We start from the raw sequence: 22,166 nt of genomic DNA on the forward strand, positions 1-22,166 counted from the left end.
CAGGGAAATTCCACCTCAGGGGTGTTTATTGGACCTCCTGGTCAGTGCTAAGCCCTTTTTTTTCCCCCACAAGTCTCTGTGTGTGTGTCTGTGTGTACATATGTAATATATAGGTAAAGCTCAACTGTTAACAAGTTTCCTGATCTAGAATTATTCATGGAATGAGCAAGAGTGAGCCATAAATGCAGCCTGTTTGTAGTCCCTATCTAGCAATCCCAGTAGACTGAATCCCAGATGTTTGAGCATATTTAGGCAAGAATCATGTTCTATTTCCTGTGTTTCTATACATTTCCCCCAGATTTCCTACTAGTCAGTGTGTTGGGTCAGATGAGTTTTGTTCTGGTTCAGCAATGAACAGTTGTGATCCTATATGCTCATCCATGGTCTACTGCAAGATCCTCAGCACAAAAAATGAGAGAAACATCTATGCTAACATCTATAGAGGTGTGTTAGAGTGTTTATTGTGTGAATTGTGTGCATTGTGATTAGTGATATTTATAGTGCTGTTTCCCTGCTTTGAAGAAGGGAAATTTTCTAGCTGTCATTTAGGACATTAAAGAAGGAGATGAACTGGGACAGAGGAGAAGGAGCTCTCTGTCACTCTGGAAGTGCAGGGGACCTGAGCATGGGGACCATAGCTGATGGGTTCTAGGTTAAAAAATACACTTCTGAGTTTTCTGTTAGCAGAAAGTAAAATAAATCCCAAGGTTTCCATAGCCCAGGGGGAATATTTGGGCAGTGCTGTGTAACATTCAGTAATTAGGGTGAATGGCATTCAAATGTTTCACCTTTTCTCTGGCGAAGATTTATGTGATTCAAGGTGAAGTAGATGAGATACAGCATGAGAAATCCACAGATTTCTGCTTCAGAACAACCCAAGATAAGAACTAGTGTAAGGTAGGCTCATGGTAGTCATAATCTTGCTTCCCTCTAGCTAAAAGGAGCATTTTCAGCCTGGATTTCCCAAATCCCTGTAAGTGTGGGATGTTTTTCCAAGTTTTCCCTAAAAGGATGGCTCAGCAGAGCAAGCATTGTAACAGGACCCTGCAAACCTACTTAGGCATGTAACTCCTGAATGAGGCAAGGGTTAAAGTCTTTGCTGTTTGATCTGTGTACCTTAGCACAAGGCTTCCACGCAGCGCACTGGCTTTTCTGAACGTGCTGCCTGGTTGTGTAGGAGGGCAGTGGCAAGGCAGTCAAACCAATGAAAAGGAAATCTTCTACTGTTCCGATCCCCCTCCTACCTCCACTGATCCCGTGGGAAGACTATTTAGGGAGATCATCCAGCAAAACCCAAGCAGCACTCCCCTCCACCCCCCTGGTTACCCACAGCTGTTTGTTTTGTTGTGTTTTCCACTGGGTAGGTTTCCAGCCAGCTGGCCTCGCTCACTGGGCCATCGTCCTGTGATGTGAGTGCCAGGGATGGTGCAGAGGGAGAAACCTGGGAGCTCAGGGAGGGGGATGGTGACAAACAAGCTTGGATACTCTGAGCTAAAGTATGTCCCAGCATGTCTGAATATAAATATACAAAAGGCATCAGAATCAATAAATTATCTGCATGCTATGTATCACACGGTGATTGGCAGTGAGAATAAGGTCAGTGTTGTGGCTAGCCTTACACACTTAAACCTGAGCAGGATCCCCCCACCACTCTGGCAGTACCGTATTGCAGAAGTGACCCTCTGACTTCAGTGGAAGTATTTGTATTTTCCAAGTAGGGGGAAACCCATGGCACTGTCTGCTCCCAGTCCGTTCCAGCTCGCCCTGCTGCGTCAATTCAAAGGGAGCAAATAGCCACTTCTTCTTGTTCATGTTTACAGCAAGTGCTAGCAGTGCCTTGAGCTGAGATAAGGGAATGAGTGGGTTACAGCCATCAGTGTCTTTCTGGGGTGAAACACTGCATGGTGACAGAAATACTTCTCTGTATGCTCAGGCAGGTGAAGCATTCACACCAGCACTGAAATTCAATGGAGGAAGAGCATGTAAGAGTGTTAACAGTTCTTTAATGAAGTGTTTTGTACTTTTCAGCACAAACTAGTCCCAAACTTTTCTGTCCTGGAAATTATCCTGTTTCAGTTATTTGTATTGAAATGAAAAGTATATTTTGCTCCCTATTCACTCTCTTTTAAATGCACGTGAACTCAAGAAGCTGTGCAGACTATAGGTATTTGGTTAGCAACAGCTAACCACAACAGCTGTACTATACTCAACAACTGTACTATACTCAAAAAGGTAGATATGTAGAAAAGCTCTGTGTCCTGGAAATGGTCTTGAGATCCTTATGTCTGCACAGAGAACTCTTCAAGTGGCTTTCTTTCCCTTTCTCCACCCTGGGGAAGACACCAACAGGCCAAAGGAAAGAATGTAGTGACAGAACATGGGGAATGGCTTCCAGCTCCAAGAGTAGGTTTAGATTAGATATTAGGAAGAAATTCTTCACTGTGAGGGTGGTGAAACACTGGAACAGGTTGCCCAGAGAATCTGGGTGCCCCAATTCCCAGAAGTGTTCAAGGCCAGATTGGATGGGGCTCTGAGCAACCTGGTCTAGTGGAAGGTGTCCCTGTCCACAGCAGGGGAGTTGGAACTAGATACCAACCAAAACCGTTCTATGAGTGTATGAAATTCTCTATCAGATCCAATTGACTCCCAAGGGATGCACACAGCTCTGCTGTTAGTAAAGCACCATGGCAAAAGAAGCAAATCCTCCCACAGAGCCCACTGCATAAACAGCCTTAACCAAATTTGCAGCCCATCTTATCCCTTTAAAAATATTTGGGGGGGGTGATGTCAGCACCTGGATTGCCAATGCACTTGTTGGTCTCCACCCTCAGCCTACTTTAGTTCCCACACAGGGACAGAGCATCCAGACCGGGTGGGAGATAATCAGAAGCTTGGAGGGAAAATTTATCTGCAGTGACCCAAAGTCCAGGGGCAGAACCACTGGGCTCCATTTACCTCCTCAAGGTAAAAGAACTGGCTCACTTATTAGGTCAGATTCTCTCATGTGCAAGGACATAGAAGGCTGCCAAAACAACTTGAAAATGTAAGAATTTGTTAACTGCATGCACTAGGCTTTTAATATTTAATATGCAAATTACAATAAATTCAATTGAAACTCTGTCTTCATGCTGGTATGGTCCTAAGGCTTGCAATTTGCACCAGAGATGTTACAGCCTAATCTGGTTGCGTAGCTGAAATTCTTTGTCTATATTTAATGTTTCATTTGTTTAAGGGTTCTTATTTTATTTACATGGCATGCAGAGATTAGTGCATGATATTTGTGATAAAGTATTCTCTTTTCTCTGCATGAACTCCATAATCGTATAAAATTCAAAAATTGCTGTCACAAAGTAAATAAAAGCAATAACCAACAGAAAAGTTTATGAGTAGAACTTGAATGGGATTTTCGAAATATGAGACGTTTAGCATTTTTCAATTCAATTTTTCCTTGAAATTTCAGGAAAGGCAGAAGTTTATTGAGAAAATACTATTTCATCTGTGGAAATGACTCACAAAATATGTGATGCTCTTCAGAAATGAAAAGGTCTAACCTTAGGTTCTCCTTGTACTTTTAGTAGTAAAAGATAATTCAGATTTTTTAATCTTTCTCTATAAAATAATAGCTTGCACTTATTTTTTTAAAAACAATACACCTACAAATATAGGAATTAAAAAACTTTTAACAGTAGTATATTTACAATGTATACTTGTTGAAAGTGTTAAATGGGTCTTGGGCATTATTTCTTTGAAAATACTTGCAGAAAGCAGCATTGATTTCCAAAGATTGCTCACCCCTGTGTACTGTATTTTGGGGTGACACTGGAAATGTCCTTGCTGGAAATTAAAGAAGGTGATAAGCTGCCAAAGATGGCTTTTACTTCTTAGCACCCCAGTGCTTACTGACTGAAACAACACTTATTTAGACTGACATAAAAAGCTCTATGGAATCTACCACCTTCATGCATCTGTCCTTTACTTTTTTCTTTTTTCTTTTTTTTTTTTTTTTTTTTTTTTAATTAAGCAACTGTGACCTAAAGGTTGAGCTCAAGGACACATCCAAGCAAGTCACCGGAGTTTTCCCTTTGCTCTGCCTGCTGACCTCTGCTCTCTCCTCATTACTCCCAAAAAATGGAACGTTCCACACGAGAAATTTGCCTCAACTTCATGGTTGTCCTGATTACTGTGATCCTCATGTGGCTCCTTGTGAAGTCTTATCAGGATTGAAAGACTCTCAGAAACTCCGGAGGTGATTTCAGTGTGTGCCTCCACAGACATCAGTAACACCCACAGCATGCCACAGCAATTAGCTTTCAGTCAATTGAGGATGTTGTGAACCTTTATTTCTTACTCTCTCCTATCTGTTGCCTGCTCTAATGTTTGTAATGGGTCTGTGATGGTGTAATTCTTTCAGTCTGCAGTGATCCAGCTGTAAAGTGTAAGATGCTTAGGAACAGTTTGATGTGGCTGTCTCCTCTGGTAGTTTCTGTGAGTGCTGTACTCCCAGCCACCATGCTGGCTTGTTTGGCATCAGTGTCGGGTTCTGGAGGGTGTAAAACTGCAGTGCGTAATGTAAGAGCCTGTATTATCCAACGTAAAAGGCATAAACTTGCTTGGCAACAAGGAATATGACACCTGTGCTTCCACTTACACATTTTGTTTAAATAAAGACCACATAAAACCATTTTTTGGAGCATTCCTTATCCCTCTCCTGATCTGAGCCAATAATAGCTGTAGTACAGTGTGATATGAAAGTGGGGTGGTTTACTTGTTCCTCCTACTTACATTTCAATTTGTATTTTTTAAAAAGTGCTGCCGAATGGAAACCCTGCAGCCTAACAGATATGTGACCACATATATGACCAGTTTGGGTGACTTTTCTATCCAGAGAGACTTACACACTTGGTGCCTGAGGACACAGACTTCAAAGAGAGCGTTTGTCCCACTGGGACATCGTCAATAATTGTGTTTTCTGAAGCTCAATTTCGGGCAGGGATTCCCACAGTTCTATTTTGGGCCAACCTATTTTTGGAGCATTGCCTGGAGGGATGAGCCTGGCCAACTGCAGGCGTAGGTTCCTGCTGGCACCCCAGCCCTGCCATGAGCCTTGCCCAGAGCAGAATTCCCTTTGGGTCCAGTGTAGCACACCAGGTGTCACAGCAGAGCCGTGTCCAGCCTCAGGAAGCTGAGGCGTGACTGTCTTTGGGTTGCTGTGATGGTGTTGTCACTTGCTAAAACATCTTGAGCCAGCTTGAAGAGCCCACAGCTCCTGGGCTTGTGAAATCAGTAATCAAACTCCTCCTAGGAATTCCCCATCTGTCATTTTAATGGCTTCAGAGAATCAGCATCTTCTACAAAGTACAGCTTCCTGTAGGAAGGCAGTTAAGTATGTGCCGTGCTGCTGATACACATCTCTTTCCTTTCCAGTGCCTGGAAGGAGCAGGCAGCATTGCAGGGCTGTGCTGGGCTACCCAGATCTTTGATGGTGAGGCAGAGCTGGCCCTCATAGGTGGGATTTGGGCCCGGGCTTTAGGGAAAGAGCAAATTTTCTGTTAGCACCACTTATTAAGGATTTGTCTTGCTTAGAGTTTGCTAATAAATGAGCTCTTGCTCTGTGTCATTTGTACTGTCCATCTGGGTTTGCAGCCTTGCAGTTTGTGCCTCTCATTCTCCCAGTCAAGAAATCCCCACTGCAGTGCAATGCTAAAAAATCACCTCTTGTTTATTCTTGGCTGCAAATGAGCAAACTTGCCTCCAGCACTTCTGAGCATGGCAAATTTTCTGAAAAAAAGTGCTGAGACATTGAAATGAACTTCTGTCAGCAATGGACACAGCCTTTTTCTGCAGCCCACCTTGCACCAGATGCTGCTCTTTTATCAGTATTATATGAGGTCTGTTTGTGTTCATAAGCTTAGCTGAGACATGCAAGCAGTGGCTAGAGAAGGACATGGAAAATCTATTTTTAAATACCGTGAATACTTGATAATTCAGTATGAAAGATGAGAATCTTTCACTGGCTGTAACTCCCAGAAGAGAGCAATACCATGAGTGAATTGACATTTTTGGGCTCATCCCAGTCTAGCAATGGAAAAACCAGAGGTGTGGTCTTCACTGTCTGAACCAGCAGTGTTTCAGAAACAGTTCAAAGTGATCCTAGCAGTTTTCAGATAGGAAGAATCACAGAATGGCTTGGTTTGCAAGGGACCTTGAAGTTTGTCTAGTTCCAGCTCCCCCTGCTAAGGGCAGGGACACCTTCCACTAGACCACTCTTTCACTTTAGATCCATCCCCCTTGTCTTATCACTACATGCCTTTGTAAAATGTTCCTCTCCAGCTCTCCTGCAGACCCCTTTAGGTACTGGAAGGCTGTAGGTGTTCTCAAAGCCTTCTCTTCTCCAGGCTAAACAGCTCTCTCAGCCGGTCTTCACAGGAGAGGTGCTCCAGGCCGCTGATTGTCTTTGTGGCTTCCTCTGGACTTTTCCCAGCAGGTCCCTGTCCTCCCTGTGCTGGGACCCCAGAGCTGATGCAGCCCTGCAGGTGGGGTCTGAGCAGAGCAGAGGGGCAGAATCCCCTCCCTGGCCCTGCTGCCCACGCTGCTTTGGATGCAGCCCAGGACAGGATTGGCTTTCTGAGCTCTGAGAGCACATGGCTGGGTTGTGTTCAGTTCTGATTATCTGATGGCCCCAAGTCCTTCTCCTCAGGCCTGCTGTCAATCCATTCTCCACCCAGCCTGTATTTATGCTGAAAGATGCTAAGAAAATATTCTGGAGAGTTTGGGCCATGCACAGCTTTCAGTCATCAATCTTTTTCAGTGTCGACATACATCTGACTGACAATATGATTGAGGTAAATCAACTTGAACAAGTTCCTAAAAGTGAGAATACCAGCCTAAGTGGTTCTCTTTTCAGGCATTTCTAGTTTTCAAGCAGATTTTGAATGAGATAAATTACTTGCCTAGGTAATTTGCCTGAAATTGAGGAAAAAGATAACTCAACATTTAGTGCCAGATGCTGTGAAGAGACAGCATTTTATAGGTGTACAGGCACATTCATTTCAAAGAACCTCAAGGAAATACAGATATATAAATACAAAATTTCCTAGTTTGAGGGACCTTAATGCAGGTGTTTGGTGTGACTCTTAAGGTTCAAACTCTCTCCATTACCTTCTTGCTCACCAAAGAATCCCTGGATGACAGATGGCTTTGTGGAGATGCAGGTTGCCATGATTTCCCATCCCTTTGCAGTATAAAGGAGATGGAGAACATCAAAGGTCTTCTGGGCTAAGAGTGATTTGTCTTCAGTTTCGCAGTCAAATTATTTTAGGCAAAATTTAAATTAGAACAATACCTTAGTGTAAGTAGCTGTTCTAACAGCCTCCCTGCAGCCTCTCTGAGTAAAGTACTCCAGTGCTTGACTGTCCTCACAGTAAAAAAGGGTTTTCCTATGTTTACATATGTTTCCTGCCTTTGAGTTAGTTCCCATTTCCTTTTGTCTTGTTGTTGGGCACTGAGAAGGATCTGGCTCTGTCTTGTTCATTCCCACCCACCAGGTGTTTACATACACTGAAAAGACCTCTCTAAGCCTTGTCCAGGCAGAACAGTCCCAGCTCCTTTGGCCTTTTTCATATGTCAGATGCTTCCTCATCTTCATGACCCTTTTCTAGAGTCTCTGCACAGCTCTGGACACAGCATTCCAAACATGTCTCCAGTACTGAGCAGAAAAGAAGGATAACCTCCCTCAGTCTATTGGCAATGTTCTGCCCGGTGCAGCCCAGGAGGCTCTTTGGCTTCTGCTGCAAGGACCCATTTTTGGTTCATGGTCAGCCTGGTGACCACAGTGAGCCTCAGGTCCTCTGCCGGGCAGCTTTCCAGCTGCTTGGCCCCTCGTATGCATCTGTGTGTCAGCATTTGACCCACGAGAAGTTTACACAGCATGCCCAGGACATCAGTGCAGCACAGCTCCTGCCCATGAGGAGTATTGCCCAGGTGACACTTTACTACCCCATTCCCTCTGCCATCCCACCTCCTTTGCTAAAGGCATTCTGTGCAGCAGGAACTGGTCACGACAAGCAAAACAGTGGTTGCTCAGGACTGACCTGGCCCAAATGAGGTAATTTTCACTCTGACACCTAAGCATGGATGAATTAGCCACACACAGAACCAGAAGTCCAGCAGCAGTCTCTCCATTCACTTTACTGGCTTTGGATCAGACCATAGCTACCTAATTCTAGCTCTTCAGATTTCAGAAGCTTGACTCTAGGCCTGGTCATTTGGAATTGCTAAGCCCTTAGCACCTCTCTCCAGAGAAACTCAAGACACAGGATATTCAGCATGCTTTTGGGAAAAATCAGACCACTAGTTTATGGGCCTGGATACAAACCTAGAACAAATTTAGGCACCAAAATTTGAAACTTTGGCTAACCATTAGAAAATTGTTCAATGGGGTTTACCAGAATGCTTTTACCAATCCAGTATGTTTTCAGTTGAAACCAGTTTCTCTATTTTTTTTTTCAAGAAAATTGTTTTTATCAAGGAAAAATAAAATTTGTCAAAGGCAAGTGTCATGTATGAAAACCAACTGTGTCCATTTTGCTTTTGAATGATGTGTCAAAGCTGGTGTAGGCTGTGTGACCTCTGCCCCCTTCTCCTTTATTGCACAAGCTCCAGGCGAGGCAGGTTCTCTATCCCATGTGACAAAACCAATCACTCTCATGATATGCTGCCTCCAAGTCACAAGGTAGGAAATTGTCATGCAATAAGAGAGAGGCAAGTATAGGAAAAAGAAGTGGTTGACATCAAGGAACTGCACGCGCTGCATTCCTAAGTGGATTGATTACAAACATTTTCTTAGCAACATTTTTTAGTTTGCAAAGCTTCACTAAAAATTCAGTTTTCTGTGGGGAAAAAAATGGCACACTGTGTAAGCTCTGTGTTCAGCAGATGGAAATATATAATATGAAATGTGTAAGTGCTGTGTATGTGTTCAGCAGATGACAAAGAAATAGAAGAAGAAAATGCAAAACCTGGGGTTCTCAGCCTTATCAAGGCAGTATTCCTGTGTATACACAGAATCTTTCTCTGGGTCATGCCAAAAAAAATGTGAAGCATAAATAACTTCCTCACTATGTAGAAAGTCCAGCACAGTTCTATTTATACAACTGCATTTGAAAGCGTGCCAGAGGCAATAGATGCCCTTGCAATTCAAGAAGAACTTGGCACAATCATAATCTATATTTTGCTGGTGCAGTGAGCTAGAAGGGATCAAGAAGACTGACAGGTGCTGACTCCCTGTGTTGCCATTGCGGGGGCTCCTAAATCACTCTTCACCTGCACAGCTGAGCCGGTTTGCGCCCTGTGTGCTGGGTTTGCCCACGGATTAACGTCTCGCGGGTCTGAGCTGGAAAAGCCTTTGGCACGTTTCTCAGGGCCACATACAGCTGCTGCTCAAGCCAATCAGCTCTGACCTCCCAGCTTAACAGTTCAGCTGGCAGCTTCTGCAGAGAGATGACGGCATTTTCAAGCAGGCTCTGCTATGCTTATCAGCTAATGCCAATCTCTACTCACACTGAGCTGAGTGAGGGAGTGCAAAGAAACATAAATTCATATATGGAACAAACAGAGGTGCTCATCTTGTCCCACTGTGTGTGCTGTGTTCCATTTGTACTTTCCAGTTCTTGGCTGTAGTGGGTGGATGAAGGAGATGAGTAATAATTTGGTTTTGGCAGCAGTTGTTAGGTAAATGTAGATTTGTGCTTCCTTCTTTTATAGCTTGTATGGCAGGGCCCAGGTTTTTTTATGTGCTTGTGTTGTAAAAAGCAGGCAAACCCAATGGGAAGAAATGATGATGTCCCACTCCATTTCAGAAGGCTGAATGATTTATTTATTATAACTATGCTATAATACATTAATATACTATATAAAGGAAGATACTAAAACCACATACCTACTTTTCTAACTATCATATCTAACTACCAACAACTTGTGATCCTGTTCTTGACAGTCCAGACACAGGTGGATTTGACTGGCCACCAGACTCAAACAATCCTCACCAGAATCCAATCAAGCAATCACCCCAGGTAAACAATTCTCCAAGCACATTCCACATGAGAAAAACAAGTGGCAGAAATAGAAATTGTTTTCTCTTTCTTTCTCTCTGTACACCTTTATGAAAAATCCTGAGAGAGAGAGAAATGTGCTTGCCACATGCCTGGATGTGCCTTAATATTTTGGTTTTACATTTATGCCTTTTGGTGTACCCAGATAAGCAGCCAGAGCTGTGCCTCTCTTCCAAATGACTGTTTTCCTTGTGTTTCAACTCTGTCCTCTTGGGAAGCAGGCGGTGGGTTTTGTGGGTTTTGTAGGTTTTGTCTCAGCCTCATGGCCAGAGATGTACACAGTCTACCAGAATAATGTCCTGTCCTGTTCATGTCTGCTCCACCCTGCTATTCCTGTCATGTGTATGAAGGCCTGGAGCAAGAGTGGCTCAGGTGACCTGAAGATCAAATTGATGGGGTCAGGATATTCATGGTGATCCAGGTATCTAAGTTGCTTAGGAGAGACTTAATTCCTCATGGATATGTGCCTTGGGAGGAGGGCTTCCGGGGAAGATCCTACCCCGTGCTTATAGAAATCTACACATTTTTACATGCACATGGCGTTTGTGTGGGCTTGAACATCACTGTGGCAGCCTGGCCCAGATGCATCACCCAAAATATCTAGTGGGAGTGACCCAATTCCTTAATCAAAACTACAGGACACATTGAGCAATAAATAATCTAGGATGGATTTTACATGTACTTCTTTTCCCTGCTGTATTCAACCCTTTTGCTGTTCAGCTTGTTGTTCTCAGATATCACTTGGCATAGCTAAAAGCAGGGGCATAATTTTTTAATACTTGCAGCACAGTTTCACTGATGACTGCTGGTTCCAGTTGGATTGACTTGAGCCTTGTTACCATGTTAGGCAGGATCTGCTTCGGCTTGCTGCAAGCCATTTCCCCAGTGTGGTGCAGCGGAGCTGGGCCTGGTTATTTCAGATAAGGATCTGCCCCTCTGTGTCTCTCTGGTTCTGACCTGCCCTTCACAGACTTCTGTCTTAGCATCACCTGGAAGAGATACGCCAGAAGTAGCTTTAGATCTTTCACTTCAACACAATTTTCAACAAAAGAATTTCACTATAAACAATATTAATTAACACTTTAATGAAGATATAATTTGGAAACAGTAAGCCTCACACTTTAAATCTATACCTGTATTTCAAACTATGCTTTCAAATTGCTAGGTTCTAAAACTTATACAGCTTGGAACAAAATAAGTAATAACAATAAACTGAGTTTAATAGACTTCTTTTGCAACAGATTTGTTTTTACAATTTAGTACAGAATTTTATTCTATTCTATTTAAAATAGAATTTTAAATCTAGCCTTAAATTTAATCTTTTTAAGTGGTTTAAATCTAAGTGAAGTCAGAAGATAATAAGCAATGAAAACACTAAGTCTAGTTTCTTTTCTTTTTTGGTCTAGGATACTTCCCTACTTAATGATACCTCTGGGTATTTCAGTGCATTTTTACTTGTGTATCAAGAAAACTGTGAAACTGAAACCGTCTCATCTGATACCATCAAATCCATGTCATAATGAGGCTAAATAAAGTGAGATTAATAAGTGGGAACTTACACCCATTGTCCCAGAGTCGTATTTCCTTTTGCAGCCTTAGCTGGGAGTTTTGGCTCTTCTCTCTTCTGAGGCTGCTCTCACCTGAGCACTGAAATTACTGAAAACTCCCTTTCAGGCTTGGGGAAAGCTTGTCTGCATAAACAGCCAGCTCCAAATTTGTAGTGCTCAGCTTCTAGATTTAAAATCATATCATACTGCATTCCCTGACATAGAACAAAGTAAAAGGAAATGAAATTCAGATGGGGAAAAAAATCAGAAATTTCAACAAATAAAGGCCCATTTAGCCAGAAACAGAAAAAGACCATAGGACATGGTGTTAATGCAAATATCAGAAAGACAAAGATGACAATATCAGTAAAGAAGGTGCAGTATACATTAAAGAAATCTTTATCAAAATAAACTCACTGTTAAAAAAAATATAATAACCCTCCAGCCTGGCATTTCAAAATTAGGAAAAGTGCAATTACAACTGAAGTGTCAGCCAGAATAAGACACCAGGGAGGCTGTAAGGCAGAAAGCACTGTGGCCATAGAAAACTCCAGCTTCACACCGCCTCCACAAAGTGGGGAAATGTCAAACTGGTCTCTAATTCCTGCTACAGTTTTTAGCAACATAAAATATTTCCCCTTGGACCATCAGACATCACAGAAGGAGAAGCCATGCAGCCATTAACAGAACACAGGATCAGGATCAAATGTTACCTTTGTAAAATGATGGTGTGACAGTGGCCACAATGTGCATGAGGGAAACTTCCTTATGGGACTAGGAAGGCTGAAAGAAGGATCAGCAAAGCACAGGGAGGAGTTATGAATAAAATACTACTGCTCAAAACACAGAAAATGTATCTACATTGGCAAAACAGAAAAGAACTCAGAAAAGTTATATAAAAGGTTGTAAGGAGGATAAGAAAACTGCTGATTAACAGCACAGCAGATGCCTTAAAAGCTAAAAATAAAATACATCAGAAGGAGGCAACCTGCCAGGAGACTGCAGGGTTTGCAGATGATAGATACAGAGCAGGAGCACTCAGAAAATATGCTTGGTATAGGAAAGGTATATTAATTACCTGCAGCAGCGCTCACTGTAGAAGGGATTAGGAGAGTTTCCATGCTAGGACTTTTATCTGCAGGTGATGAGTAATGGTCTCAACTGATGGGCCAGAAGCCAATAGCATGAGCAGTGATATATCAGCAGGACCAGATGATGTTCACCCGGTGATTTTAAAGGAGCTTGGATATGAAATTGCCTGCCAAGTTACTGTGGAATGTAACTTATTGCTCACATCAGACTGGTACCAGAGAAATGGGAGGTGGCAGATGAAGTATCAGTTTTTAAGAGGATTGCAGAGGACAGCTGGGCAGTTACAGACCAGGAAGCTCCATTTCTGTACTCAAAAAAACCTCAAACCATAGAAAGCCAGACAGAATTCAAAGGCACATAATTGCCTTGAGTTGTCAAGCATTGGAACAAGCTGTCCAGAGAAGTGGTGAAATCAATATCTCTGGAGATACTTAAAAATGTGTAATATGGCACTCATGACATGGTTTAGTGGTGGACTTGGTAGTGCTGGGTTAGTGGTTGGAGCTGATGATTTTAAAGGCCTTTTCTAAACAATTCTAAACAATTCTAAATTCCAATCTAAACAATTCTACAGTTCTATGAATCTAAATGGAAAAGTCGGCAAGGCTTCTGCAAAGGGAAATCCTGCTCTGGGTATCTATTACAATTCTGAAACAGTAAAAGAGAGCCAATCAATACATTTTAAAAACCACAAACTGTGATGGGAGAGAAAGGGGAATTCTTTTAACTGGGTGAAAGATGGAAAGAGAGTGGCAGTGAACAGTGAAATTGCATAATAAAAGGGGGTCCACAAGAGACTGCATTGTTTAACATATTTAGAAGGAAAGCAGAAGGACTGCAAATTTTAGTGGTATAAATGTCGTAGATGAGAGGTTGCAGAAAGTCATCTGAATGCCAAATCATAAATGAAAGAATGGTAGATAAAGTTAAAAGTTGACAAATGTGAAGGAGTATAGGGAGAAAGAACATTTCAACACAAAATAATGAGCTCAGCAGACACTGGCTTACAGAAAAAATCTAGGAATTACTGCAGAGAGCTCCCTGAACACATCAGCTCCATGGTCAGTGTTGAAAAAATTGCAGAGGGCAATAAAATCATAAATAGCATTGCAACAGTTTCAACTTGAGAAGAAATTAAGCAGACATAGATCCCTTTACCTTGAAGAAAAAAGTAACTGAAGAAAAGACATGAGTAATAGCAAATAAGTGCAAAAAGACTGGCTATTTGCAGTCTCTAGTCCATCAAATAAATAGCAAACATAACAGCAACGTATAAAATGAAGAAAGGCATTTCACAAAGCAAAACTGAAATGTAAAACTCAAAGTACAAGATGTTTTGAAAGAAAACAGAACAGATATGTTTAAAAATGTTTAGAAAAATCTGCAGAAGGACAATAAAAGACATCAAGACCTGATGAATATGAGGATATACTTGCTGGCTTCATAGGAAGCTTAACCCACAGACTGCTAAATCTCAGTAGGTATTCTGAAGAGTTATTGCACCTTGTTTCACCTATCATCAGGGCACCAATGTGACCAGCCCCAGCAGCAGACCCCAGGCACCTCACTGGGAATGGGGATGGGCCAAATATGACAAAAGAAGGTTGTTAACAGCCTTCAAATACATTCAACATAACAGCAAAGAAGAAAGAAGAAACTTTTCCTTGCACACAAAGTAATGGGTTGGGATGTTAGCAATGGAGACTTTGAAGCAGTTTTCTTAGTCTAACTAATGGCTAGTGTAGTTGACCACTATGCTACGGTGTTGAGAGGTGTGGAGCTACCAATGTCAAGAGATGCTGCCAGTGGTCCCAGGGAATGGGTTCAAAAAATCCATCAGAAATACTTTATAACCACTGTCCTAGCTTGGAGAGGGATACTACCTCTTAAGGGGCTCCTATGACAGCAAATATCAGAGGCTTCTTTCAGAGTTTAAGAGGCCTCAGCCTTCCCAGCCTGGCTCAATGAAGAGGAGGATAATTTATAACAGAGAGAAATGCTAATAGAAAGTTGATGTAATTTGCTTACAGGAACAAACAAGAAGATGTAAATAGGCCTATCTGCACCTGCCTTTATGGAATTTGGGAAGTGTTTAGGTGACTCAGAGCAGTGTTTCACAGCATGGAAAATGCTTGCCCCAGGGAAGACAAATGCTGCACTGATTTTATTTCCTCCAGGCTGCTCCTGTCTCTTTGGGATCTTTCAGGTCTGAAGTGCAGGGTCCTTGGCAGACTATCCCCAGTGTCAAGGAATTCACAACAGCCAATTCCTATTCAGAAACTGTTTATAGAATAGAATAATAAATTATTTCAAGTTGGAAGGGGACCCATAAGGCTCATCGAGTCCAACACCCTGCTCCTTGCAGCAATATGTAAAATTAAACCACATGGCCAAGAGCATTGTCCAGCCGCTCCGTGAACTCTGACAGGCAAACTGAGCGAAAAATCACCCTGTACAGATCCAAAGCCCTGAAGGGCATGGCCTCAACACGACGGCCAAGCTCTGAATTCCGTCAGAAACTCAACTATAATTTACCTCATTTGATTAACAGGGCTTTCTTGGAGATAGTTACCAAGCGTCCCTACTGCTGTTGTTCCAGCTCTTAGGGGCAGCAAAGGGCTGTAGCACGGGAATTCCCAGGAGCTCCGGAGAGGGTTGTTATTTTTGCCTCGGGGGCCCAGTCAGCCGCCCTGGGAGCTGTGCCGGCCAGGGCGCTGTCCAGGGTGCTGAAGCGGCTGCGCTTCACCCTCCGCGGCTGCCGGGGCGGCCCTGCCCGGCGGGAGGCGGTGCAGCGCCGGCGTTGGGAGGGACCCTAACACCGGGAGAAGGGGATTGTTCACAACTTCCGGCTGCAGAAGAGAAATCTTGTGCTTTTACCCCAGAACGGTCCTTGGTGATAACGCAGAGGGGTCAAGTGGAACGCAATTAATAATAGAATCACCTGAGTTGAAAGGGATCCATAAAGATCACAGAAATCCAACTTCTGTCCCTACACAGGACGACCCCAAGAATCACACCATGTGGCTCAGAGCGTGTTACAAGTCCTTCTTGAGCTCTGTCAGGCTGGTGCTGTGACCACTTCCCTGCGGAGCCTGTTCCAGTGCCCAACCACCCTCTGGGTGAAGAACCTTCTCCTACTATTCAACCTAAACCTCTCCTGACACAACTTCTAGCCATTCCCTCAGGTCCTGTCACTGCTCACCACAGGAAAGAGGTCAGTGCCTGCCCCTCCTCTTTTCCTCACGAGGAAGCTGCAGACTGCAATGAGGTTTCCTCTCAGTCTCCTCTTCCCTGGGCTGAACAGACCAAGTGACCCCCGCGGCTCTTCATACAGCTTCCTCTCTAGACCTTCCACCATCATAATGGCCCTTCACTCACCATAATGTGAGGCTGTTCATAAAAATGTTGGTGCTTATGGCTTTGAAGTGGTCTTTTGTGGCTTTGTTTTGGTTTTTTTTTCCCCCTTGTTATTTCAAGTTCATTGTACAGTCAGACATCGGTGGTGAAGACTTAGGTTGTGGGGGCCTTGCAAGAAGAAAAGTTTTGAATGGGGAGTGAAACTTTGGTTTTGAGGAGATAAGAATGCAGGTGAAAAAGTAGGCAAGGAGGTAAAACCCAGCCGTCAATGGTATGATGGTTAACTCATTAGAAACTAGAAAAAGTGCTGGCTATTAAACAGAGGAAGCTGCCCCCTCTGCCAGGGGTATCTGACTTTCTACATTTAGTGTTGCTGTAGTTTAGCCCCAGATGTCAACTCAGCACCCCCAGTCACTCCATCACCCCCGCAATAGTAGGATGGAGGAGGGAATCAGAAGGCAAGAAAAAAGCAAGAAAAGTCATGGGCTGAGATAAAGACTGTTTAATGGGAAAAGCAAAACCCTCGCATACAAACAAAACAAAGTAAGGAATTAATTCACCACTTCCCATGGACAAGTAGGTGTTTAGCCATCTGCAGGGAAGGGATCCATCACATTTAATAGGGAGACAAACACCATCACTCCAAGCATCCTCATATCTTCCTTCTTCTCCCAGCTTTATATGCGAATTATGATTCCATATGGTCTGTAATATCTCACTGATCTCAACTCTGCCCCCTTCAAACTTCTTGTACACCCCCAGCCTACTCACTCCTGGCTTGGTGCAAGCTGTTCTCAGCAATAACAAAAATACCTCTGTATTATCAACACTCTTTCCAGCACAGACCCAAAACACAGTCTTGTAGCAGCTAATACAAAGAAAATTAGTCCCACCTCAGCCAAAATTGGCACAGATGTTGCTTAAAGGTCAGATTTAAAGTGTTGCAGGATGATGGTGATGTGGTAGCTTTAAGCAAGTTGAGACATTGTATCCCATATTCAGTATGTATATATGTATATGGAAAACCCCAAAATGCAGCCACATCAGAGAAGTGGCTGCTTCAGCAGCTGAGACAAAGCAATGAGATCATACCCAAAATTTGTGTTTGCCAACTATAAACCAAGATATTTCATTCTCAGATGGTATTCTACTTGTCTTTTGGTGAAAGCATCCTCATGGCTGAAGCAAGAAAGGAGAGCATGGGAATTCAGGCCTCTCCCATGCACTGGCATATCTGAAACCTATGTTATTTTACATGGCACCTCCTTTTCCTCAAATGTGACAAGCAGATGTTATTTGTCCATGTACAGGGATTTTGTGAAACTGAATTCCTTATGATGGGCAAAGCATTGCTTGTCCTTGCTGGAGCATGGCTACTGGGACTCAGTCATACGAAAGCAGGCAGCTGAGATATGCTGATACTAGGTAGGCTTGTTAACAAAAAATTTGCTCTCTCTAAATCACAATATTTTTCCCATTGCAGTGTTTGTTACAGGCAGTTTAATATGAAGAAAATAAATATATTGTAACTGCTTTGATCCCAAGAGTAGCAGTGAGCTAAGGTGTCCTGGAATTAACCCCTGGCACAGTGCAAGACCAATGTAGAAGTCCCACTGCTAGTGCAGGGAATTCATCACTCTGCAGCCCCCAACTGCAATGGGTATTTCAGGCTTACCTTTTTCCTCGATAGGTACATAGTCTTACGGATGTTTTCACCTGTGCTGATATCCCTCTCTGAAGTTTAGGCACTTGATATTAAGGTTATATTGACTAAATTTTCAGTAGCATCACAGATGACCTAACCCAAATGACACAGGCAGCATTGCCTCCCATGGTGATCTACACCAAAGGCAATTCTCTCTCTTTAGGGAAGAGAGTTTCTAATTCTCATCACTCAGATGTCTGGGAGCTGTCATTGCCATGCCTAAAATATAATGGAACAGAACTGTGACATAGAAGTTAATCACTATTGTGTATAAGACTCAAAGGCAGTGATTATAGACATCCATAATAAATTGAAAAGGATCACAAAAGATACTGTTTCTAGACAGTGATGTTTAATACTTTATTCTCTGTTCTTAACTTGCACCTATACATGCAAAATGAAGTGCCAGTATCTTTCTTTGATTTGCAGTTCAGACAGCTCCAAAAGGCAGGTTCCCACCATCTCTGTATCTTTTGGATCTCTACTGGAATTAGAAATTAGTTTAGCGCTCCAAAAGCACTGATATTTCACACAAGGAGAGAGTCACTGGCAAGCTTTTCAAATAGTCTCTAAGGATATAAATGCTTAGACTACCCATTAATACAAGGGCACTCACACCAGCGATCAAGGAAGGCTTTCTGACCCACTCTGTGTTGCCAGATGAAAAATCATCTACACCTGGAGAGCTAACACAAACAATGCTTATTCTTTAAAATCCACTGGCCTATGGACCTGCACAATGCCCATTGTGTAAGAAGGAGAACTGGAAAGCAACCAGCCCCAGTTCTGCCAACTTCTACTAGTTCACTGATCATTCAGGTGTGACTTTGTGCTGACCACCAGGGACCACCAAAGAGACCCCCAGCATAGAAGAACACATGTAAAGGAGAGGGAAGATATGTCAATGATTTCAAGGAAATTACTATCATATATGTATGTTTATTCTGGGGCAATCAGTGAATATGTATGTAAAATACAGTACAATACCAGGAGCTTTCCTGTACTCAGCAGGCATGGTATTTCGAAGGAGATATTCCCTCATGCCTTCTGACAAATAAAGAATGCCTAGTTCTTAATATTACATTGGTGTTAAAGAGTTTTTTTTATTTTTACTGATATTTGGTTACAGCTATATAGTTGATGTTCACATTTCCCTCAGACCTGTCTTTTTATCCAGCAAATGAAGGAGAGTACTGTGCTGGGATTATAATTTCTTGCCAGGGCTCAGGATCCCCTGTTCTTTGCTGTTGCTGGATTCATTTCTTACAGTCATGTTTGGAACCAGTGTAAATTTGCTGAGTTTCACAGCAGGCAGGCATGACTTACACTAACTGAGGCCGGTCTCAGTCATGGACAAAAATAAAAACCCTCCTGAAAACCCCTGTTCTATTCTGCAAGACAGAAGAAGCTGATTCCCCCTGGAGAGAACCTGGTGGGAGGCTGAGGGTGCTTGAGGGGCAGAGCAACCCCATGCACTGTCAGCATCTGAGCTAGAGAAGCCCTGGGCTGTCCATGCAGCCACATGCTCATGTCCCTTTCCCACAGCCCTCAAGACAGGCACAAAGCTCTTGGAAACAGCAGCCTTGACACAGCCAAGCTTAGAGCAGCTTTCCTACCCCTGGTGTCACAGTGGCCTCCTGCAAGCTGGGCCAGGGCATGGCAGGAGGAGGAGGCTCACCAGGTCAGAGCAACCTGCTCAGACCTCTGCTCCCACTGTTCTTTTTCTGCTCTTTTTTGGCCACCGAGCTATGGAGAAGTGACACTCGCATCCTCTGCAAAATGGCTTGCTGACAAATATGTGAGAAGGGCCAGTGGGGCCAGAGGCATGGAAACTGGAGGCGAAGTGTGTGCCAGTTGGCTTAAATTCAAACCAGCCAATGTGAATGGAAAACTGAGAATGAAGAGGCAAATGGTGGCTAATCACAACAGCTTAAAGGAGCATGTGAGACCATCTAGAGCCAAGTCAGCATCACAAATTCCCCTATCAAAGAGAGACAGCAAAATGCATTCTTGGGTCTTCTGCATGGTGCCCCTTTGGTGTTCTCCCATCCAGCACATCAAGCAGAGGCAGATTCTCAGGGGTGAGCAGGCAGGTTTCATAGGCTGATGTGCCAAGAAGCACTTTCTAAATTTGGAGAACATTCCTATCTTGTCTCTGGACCATGACCAAGGGCCCCACTTTGGCCCTTAGCCTCCCCTCAGGGTTTTACATTGAGGCTATGTCTACATCTCATTGATACTTCCTGACTAGTCTCTTTTGAGAATCACTTTCTTCTCATGGATGAGACTTTCTTCTCATCCATGTGGTAGGCAGGAGGGATCACAGAATAATAGAATGGCCTGGATTGGAAAGGACCCAAAAGTTCATCTGGTTCTAATCACCTGCCATGGGCAGAGACACCTTTCACCAGACTAGGTTGCTTAGAGCCGCATACAACCTGTCCTTAAACACTTCCAGGGACGAGGCATCCACAAATTCTCTGGGCAACCTGTCCCAGTGCCTCACTGCCTTCACAGTAAAGAATTTCTTCCTAGTATTTATTAGGTGGAAGCCATTCCCCCTTGTCCTATGCTCTTGTAAATAGCCTCTCCATCCTGTAGACCCCTTCAGGTACTGAACAGCTGCAATTAGGTCACCCCAAGGCTACTCTTTTCCAGGCTGAACAATCCCAATTCTCTCAGCCTTTCTTCATAGGAGAGGAGCTCCACCCCTTTAATCAATCAACCTGGTATCCCTCCTATGAACTCGCTCCAACAGTTCCATGTCCTCCCTGTGTTGAGGAGCCCAGAGCTCGATGCAGTACTCAAGCTGGGGTCTCCTATGTCTGTCCTCATTGCCAGTGTCACAGTGCAATGCCCTGTTGTCCTTGGGTTAGGTTTTCACAGTCACCTGCACGTGTCTTCCTTGGTTACCCTTTCAATTGGGTGAAACTGCCTGTAAACATACAACAGGCGATCTCATGTCTCTTTTTTCCAGCTCCTCGTGTGCTGCTCTGCTTTGCTGAGCTGCCAGCTGTGCTGGTGTGTGTTGGCCTTGTGCTTCCCCATCCTGCTACCCTCCCTCATTCCAAGCTGTAAGCTCTTTGGGGAATACACCACCTATAGTTTTGACAGTCCCTCAGCACAGTGGAGCCCAGACCTAGTAACCAGTCCTCTGCCCTTGCTCATAGCTCCTTTGGAGTTTAGCTGCTGTACCCAGTTCTTGCTTGGAGGTTTTAGAGCTAAATCTCTTTTCTAATTATAGTTCTATGTAGAGTAGAACAGTTTCCTTCACTAGAATAAGTAATGACCTAATTTCTATGTGCACTGCTCACAGGGGAAAGCACGAAGCCTGCCCTACTACATTCCTATAGGATCTGGTAGGAAGAGTCCTGTCTAATCATTGGCAAGTCTTATAGAAAACTTGCTCTGCCACAAACTAAGGAAAACAATGAATAATTCATTTCCTTATCCATTTCAGGATTGTTTTCTGCAAAACAACAATTTTAATAATTTATGTAATTTTTAGCTGCACCATGCTGCAGATGCAAGAGTACAGAGGGGAACCCTACTGTTTGTCTCAGGGTAGCCTAGAGGACTCATTAGTGCAAAATTTGAGCTCCCATTGGAACAATTTCCAAGTGAGGACTGAAAGGTGGAAATCGGGGTAGTTAACAAGATTCAAAGTAGAACAATTCTCTGAAAATCACAGTTCCAGAGGAGTCTTCCTGTGATGCCAAAATGGTCATGATGATGTCAAGTTTGTTATGAGCCAGCTGGGGGACAGAAGTAAGTATAATCAGAGTTACCATATTTTCCAATGTGTATACAGAGTTTCCCTATTTCCCCAACAGCACTTGCCAAAGGCATGAACTTAACAGTTATAGAATTGCACTCCCCTTACTACTCCAGGGTGTAACTGATTCCTACCTCGGTCAGATCCATCCAAGTGGTGGAGCTGTGGATTGAGGTTTCCCCTAGAGCTCGGGCAGGAATGGCAACAATCTGCAATACCACACTAGGGGACAACCCTGCAATGCTGGTCATTCCTAAGGAAGGGTCAAAAATCTCTGGTCACGTTCTCACAGAAAGAGACAGGTCAGCAAATGACATGTTAAAAGCTAATCACAATCCATGAAGGGAGGGATTAAGAAAGAAATTATGATCCCTCATAATGGAAACCAATGTATTATGATGCTACCAGTGATTATTTGGGCCAGTAGAGGCATATCTGGGTTCATTAACCTGAGCATCAGCACTTTGTTCACATACATCCTGTTCCACCTAACAGCACTTACTTCAGCTGGGGACATGCTGAAAATGCCCTGCTTGTAGCAAAGTGTTTCAGCCTGCTAAGTCATCACCAGCTGTCTGTGC

General features: G+C 43.4%; 2 protein-coding genes across 3 annotated transcripts in view; both read left to right on the forward strand.

Annotated features, from left to right (window-relative positions):
* The window catches only part of ALKBH8 (alkB homolog 8, tRNA methyltransferase), a 262,866-nt gene that overhangs the window by 140,110 nt on the left and 100,590 nt on the right, over positions 1 to 22,166 (forward strand). The window lies entirely within an intron of this gene.
* SLN (sarcolipin) lies at positions 2,642 to 4,681 on the forward strand. Its single transcript, XM_068178282.1, has 2 exons — positions 2,642 to 2,997; positions 4,032 to 4,681. The coding sequence occupies exon 2, from the start codon at positions 4,129 to 4,131 to the stop codon at positions 4,222 to 4,224; it is 96 nt and encodes a 31-aa protein (XP_068034383.1). The 5' UTR covers positions 2,642 to 2,997; positions 4,032 to 4,128; the 3' UTR covers positions 4,225 to 4,681.

Source organism: Anomalospiza imberbis, chromosome 2 (genome assembly GCF_031753505.1).
Source record: "Anomalospiza imberbis isolate Cuckoo-Finch-1a 21T00152 chromosome 2, ASM3175350v1, whole genome shotgun sequence".
Taxonomy (NCBI): Eukaryota; Metazoa; Chordata; class Aves; order Passeriformes; family Viduidae; genus Anomalospiza; species Anomalospiza imberbis.